Consider the following 6,000-nt stretch of genomic DNA (forward strand, 5'->3'; position numbering starts at 1 on the left):
GTCATTCCATACTTTTTTTTTTGGCTGATATCGGACTGATTTTTGATTTCAATATCAGATCTATTGTTTGTCAATTTACTACTTCTTAATTATGTTGTGTTTTTCTGCCACATAAGATCCTATAAAATACTCTTTTATTGTAACTAAATGTAAAAAAGTTGAAGTGTGAATACTTGTGCAGGGCTCTGTGTATCTGAGACTATTCCTTTACGTCTCCCCGCGGATCTCGATGAAGGGGGGACCTCCTGGTATCAGAGCTGAACTGCGTTTTTGTTTTTTGGTCTTGAGGGAACTGATCCTGCAGCTGAATTCTGCACTTTGAGGACTCACTGTTTTCGTATTTGAAAATATCTGAAAAGCTTTGTTTGGATCATAGGTTGTCAGAGAATTCGCCCTGAGGGTAAATATCCTCAGGGAACCACCACTGACATAATGGGAATTTTTTATTTATTTTTTGGCTTCCCAAACATGTCTCAAAGAGGAAACGTTTGGCATCGAAAATTCGTTGATCATCCAAATTGAACAAATTTAAGGAAAGAGATGTATTTAAAGCAGAAGCGATGTGACAAGAGCATGTTTTCTCATCATCACTGCAGCGGCTGAGAGAAGAAGTTGGTGTCATGAGGAGCCAGCTGCTGCACAATATTACCCTGCAGGAGAGTGGAGCTGAGGGAGGAAGGAAGGATACTGAAGGAGTGGCTTTAAGGAGGAATAGAGGGAGGGAGGTGGGAGAAGGAAATCTGGAGATGGGATGCAGACCCGCAGAGAGGAGAGAGAGAGCGATGAAGTCTGGGCAGAGGAGCTGGAAAAATGGAAGAAGGTGGTGGGAGGCTGGGCAGGTGGTGATAAATGCGCTGCTATTTACAGCTGGCCGTCCTCAGCATGGGTGTGTCCATGCATGTTGGAGCTGTGGCTCTGGGTCATTTGTGAGACAGACTGACCTAATGGCCTCTGTGTGGAGCCATCTGCAGGGAGGGGCTCAGAGATTCAGACATTCTTGAACACAGAACACATTAATGCATCATTGTGACTAACTGTTTAACATTTTTGTTACATTTTGTTGCTACATTAAAATCACAAACATCAGTTTATCTTTTATGAATTTTACTTTAAAGATCCCTACAATGTTCTCTGAATATATGCAGCGGGATGAACAGGATACTGCACCCTTCCTTTTTTTTTCAAAAATGAAAATATAAAAGATAAACATGTGTTTCTGTTTAACCTCTTTGGTTTCAGACTGTTAAATAAAATCTAGAGTAAAAATTAACCCTTTAGATACCAACTGCTATGTAAAAAAACAAAAAAGTGTGTCATTTAATCTCATTAGAAATATGAATTCTATGAAAGCCTAAGAAACAATTAAAGACAAGACATAGCATTCTGAGCATACATAGGAGCAGAACTACAGGGGGGCAAGCAGGCCATGGCCACCTCTAGCCAATAAAAAATTAGTAATTGATTATTCACAACAATATACTACAAATAAAGATGACTGATACAGAATTGACGCTCTTTTAAGAATTTGTTTTGATTTTTTAATGGACGGAAGTTTGTCTCTGCAGCCATCTAGGAGTCTTTTATGCAATTAAAGATGAAGAACCTACTGCTATATTATATATTCATCATAATATATATTATGTAGACCCATTAATGGGTTCAAACAGCATCGAACTATGAATATGTGCTTAGCTTTATTAGCAAGGGCCTCATGAAAATCTGGTTTATCTCTGATGATTTATTTGGAAAATATAGATGTTGTATGTGACTAATTGGAAACTCTGGAGGAGCTGCCGAGCTCCATTGTTCAGGTTGTAACAGTCCCACATTTAAAACATTCCAGTCGTAAAGTGCAGTAGAAGAATGCCATTTTTTAAAAAGGACATGTACGAAACACAACAGACCTGTGGAAGAAGGTGTTCCTATGAGATGAGACATGATTTGAGGCATTATTTGAAGGCCTATATGCAAAGACAAAGCTGAACACACCGTCAGCATCCTGAAACACGGCTTAGGTAGCATCATGCTGTGGGGATACTTTTCTTCAGCAGACACTAGGAAGTTAGTCAGAGATGATGGGAAGATGAAGGGAGGTAAATTAAGGAAAATATTAAAAGAAAACGTAGCAGGGATGGTCTCCATAAAAAAGTATAAGTGTTAGCATGGACCAGACAAAGATTGAGATCAGTGGTAAGACTTTAATAAATGATGTTTAAAAATGTTTTGAATCAAACCTGAATGATCTTTGGCTATTTTACAGAGAATAATGAGAAAGCAGGTAGATATATTGCAGTTGTAGTTGGAGCTAGTTTTGATTATTTACTTATTTTATAAATCGGTGGGGCTGAATACTGAGTACCATACTTCTTTAGGATTATAACCTCGCTTTGAACCATGTGGCTAATGCGAAGATGAGGCTTTTCTGTGGATTTTACCTAACCGCCAGGGCGAGGTACTCAATATTGGAAATCAAAGAAGAAGATGGCTAATTTTCATTTAGCACATGCTAGCAGCAGATGCGACAGAGAACAAATGTCCCTAATTCAATTTTTACATTTATTTGCCGCATAAAAGCCGTCAAACCAAAATAGAGACTGTGTGTAACTCCTGCAGAGCTGAAATAAGGAGCTAGCAAAGCCCCATCTTTTATTAAAATCTCCTAATGCTGTGAGCTAACAAGCTAACAGGAGCTAGCATTCGTCCTTGTCCGTACTCTAGAGATGTAGAGCTCCCTCTACAGGTATGGTGGGGGACAGTAAAATTAATTTCAGCAGCTTATAGCCTGGTGCTGCTTATATATGTACGTTTCCGGTTTTAGAAAAACTTAGTGGTTACGGCTTATTGTGAGGTGCGCTCTATAGTCAGGAAAATATTGTATTTATAGTTACTTTTAGCAAATATTAGAAGTGCGAGAGTCGTGCTTTGCTCTCATTCTTTATACTGCTTCTGTTCTTTTGTTTGTAATATAGAAACCACAAAGAAATAATTTTTTTATCTTCTATGTTGTAGTTTGTGTTGCTCTATCACAAACTACACCATAAGACTATACTGTTCCACTGCCATTCACTCAAGATGTTGGTGTTTAAATGAGAAAATGTTTCATTTTTATTTAAGCATACTTTTAAAATTGTTGCATCGTTTTTCTCCAACCAGAGCCATCAGTATAAGGCCCCCGGTCTTTCTGATTAACGCCTATCACTGTTCTACAACACAGTTAATAAATTATTCATCAGAGATGTTATTGATAGCTTCCCCACTGCTCTGCTCATCTGTCCTGTCTTTTTTCCTCTCCTTTCCAGGCGTACTGGAAAACCCTGAACCAGATGCTGCAGAAGCTGAGCCAGAGGTTGGCCCTGATGAGCCAGGGTGAAGAGAGCATCGTTAAGGTCTCCCTCAACGCTTCCTCCATCTCCGACAAGCTTGTGGCTTTTAAAACCAAGCCCCCACCCATACAGAAGGACATTCTCTCCATCTGCAATGACCCCTACACGCTGGCACAGCAGCTCACCCACGTGGAGCTGGTGAGTCCTGAGGGAGGGCGAGTAGTACAAAGGGTTTAGACAGAGGTCAGGGTAAGAGACGGTAACGAGGATGGACGAGGAGGAGAATGGAAGGATGCTGTGGGAGTGTTAGGGCGCTAAGGATGATGAAGCAGGAGTCCACATTCAGCCCATTTCAGGATGCAGAGCTTTGAATTTGTCATTTTTAGGAAAGGGAGTAAAAGGATGTATGGAATAAGAAGATAACATAATGCATGCAGTGTAATGCAAAATGTACAGATTATATAATAGCAGAACATTGCAGGCATGTGCCTCAATGTAAGCCTGTTTGGCTGCATTTCATTGCATGTATTTACTTTTTTTTTGTACTGCACGCCTGAGTAAGCCCTCACCCTTGTCTGAGTGGTGACATCACCCCTGAAGTCAGCAAAGTGCCTGAGGCTGGCTAACAAAGGGGATAAAACCAGTGTGGATATATATGACCTGACAGCTTCACACTCTGACACACACACATTAAAAAGAGAGGCTGAGACAGACAAGTAGGAGTGTGCAGCTTGCATATTCTGGGTCAGATTTTATTTATTTTGTGGATTTAAACATCATGCCGATAATGCGCTAACTTCAGCTTGATCCGATCTGAATTTGATCTGGAGGTGTGATGAGCCTACTGAGTCATTTCCAGTCTCACATGACCGCAAGTTTGCCTCTGAGCTGCTATCCCTCCCAGTGTCTCTCGTAGGAAATATGATAGCAGTGAGTCACATCAGTGAGTCATTACTTCCTTCTATTGATTGGCCTCCATTACTGAAATGAAAGCGTTATTAATCAGATCCCTCCAGCCGATATGTCTGTGCCCAGTTAAACTATTCATGTTGTATTTACACAGAAAAATGATGATGTTTTTATTGATTATGAGAAACGAATGAACAGCCATAAAAATGTACTATGTGTCTGTTTTCCAGGAGCATTTAAGCCATATTGGACCAGAGGAGTTTGTCCAAGCTTTTGTTCAGAAAGATCCGCTGGATGGAACACAGGTTAGCAAACAGGAAATGTGTTTCTCAACCTGTTTGGTTGTTTTTAAATGTTCTGACACCAGGTGATGGGGCAGAGAGGACGCATACAGCCTCCATCAAAATAAGTAGATTCAGAACCGAAAATTAAACCAAAATGAATTAGACTGATCAGATCTGAGAATATAATGTTATTATATGTTAATATTTCATATGGGGAAGAATTAAAAACCTTTCCATCAGTATAGGGAATAGGTAGTGGATGTGCTCCATTTCAGCTAAAGATGGTATATAACTAAGCTTGAAATTGTATTTCATAATATAATCTATTTAAAATTATGTCAGCATGTCATACCCTGTCAGCAGGTCCATTGTTTGATCTGAAATAGAAATAGATATAAAAATAGTTTTCAGATTTTGACTTTCACAAAATTCCCTTTTCAACCGTAAAGATTAGCGTTCCACTTTTTTTTATTATACGAACGTTTCCTTCAATGTTTCAAACTAATCTTAGCTTTATAGAGAGGTCTGAACTTTTTGCACAGATCTAAGTAATTACAATCTAATTCAATTCATTCTATTTTATTAAACCTAATATTAAATTAATGTATGCTTATTACCATCAAAGTACAGTGAAATATCACATACTCCATCCAGATGGTGTGGATCCGTTTCCCTTGAAAGCGACAGATATTTTGCCCCATGGGTGCATTAATACTGTATACGTCTCCAAGACGGCTGGACATGGTTACCATAGCGCCCTAAACATGTACAATCTAAAAAAAAAAAACAACAGCTTTGGAAAACATTTCTAAGGTTAAGCATTTAGCTGCGGCCTTCAGCAGCTGGAGAAGTTTCCATGCCACGTAGTCAGAAGAAGAGCTATTCTAACATTAGCACGTTTATCCTCTATTTCAATTTGTCTTTTTTTTTTTATAATTTCGGCTTGTAAACTTTTTTTAATGCCGCTCCAGCTCATCGCATACAGGCTGCACTTACAGGGAACGCTTCAGAAACATATCATTCACGCTGAACTAAGTAAAATGTATGCATTTTTGATCAGTCATACACCTCTATGTGGCAATAATTCTGGGTTTAGCAGTTCTTAGGAACACAGTAGACGTTGAGCATTACGGTTCTAAGCCTTTTTGCTGACCTCTGCAGTTCTATCATTACCTAACGTATACATTTTTTGATACGTCTTAAAAAAAAGAAGAAATAAAGCAATGAAGAGGATCCAACAATGAGGAACAGCACAGGAGGTGCACATATGGGGGACAGAACAAACAAAGGGCTAATTAGCTGATCTGGAGCAGGTGTGGATAGAAGTAACTGGAAGGGAGGTAGGGGAAAGGAGACTGGCACAACAGTTACTGGAAGGTCAATTCCTATTTAATCACTACACACCCTAGTGTGCAAAGCTGGGGGTCTGGTCTGCAGTCCAGAACTAAACCAGACCGATTTCCTTTAGAATGAATTCAGTTTAA

General features: G+C 39.4%; 1 protein-coding gene across 4 annotated transcripts in view; it reads left to right on the top strand.

Moving 5' to 3' along the window:
* LOC119792487 (ras-GEF domain-containing family member 1C-like) overlaps positions 1 to 6,000 on the top strand; it is a 39,356-nt gene that overhangs the window by 23,654 nt on the left and 9,702 nt on the right. For all 4 annotated transcript variants that reach the window (XM_038299128.1, XM_038299126.1, XM_038299130.1 and 1 more), the window contains 2 exons: positions 3,300 to 3,521; positions 4,463 to 4,537. In XM_038299128.1, the coding sequence (XP_038155056.1) occupies positions 3,300 to 3,521; positions 4,463 to 4,537 (297 nt within the window). The remainder of the gene's footprint in view (positions 1 to 3,299; positions 3,522 to 4,462; positions 4,538 to 6,000) is intronic.

The sequence above is a fragment of the Cyprinodon tularosa genome, unplaced genomic scaffold (genome assembly GCF_016077235.1).
Source record: "Cyprinodon tularosa strain WSP-4 unplaced genomic scaffold, ASM1607723v1 ctg42, whole genome shotgun sequence".
NCBI classification, from domain to species: domain Eukaryota; kingdom Metazoa; phylum Chordata; class Actinopteri; order Cyprinodontiformes; family Cyprinodontidae; genus Cyprinodon; species Cyprinodon tularosa.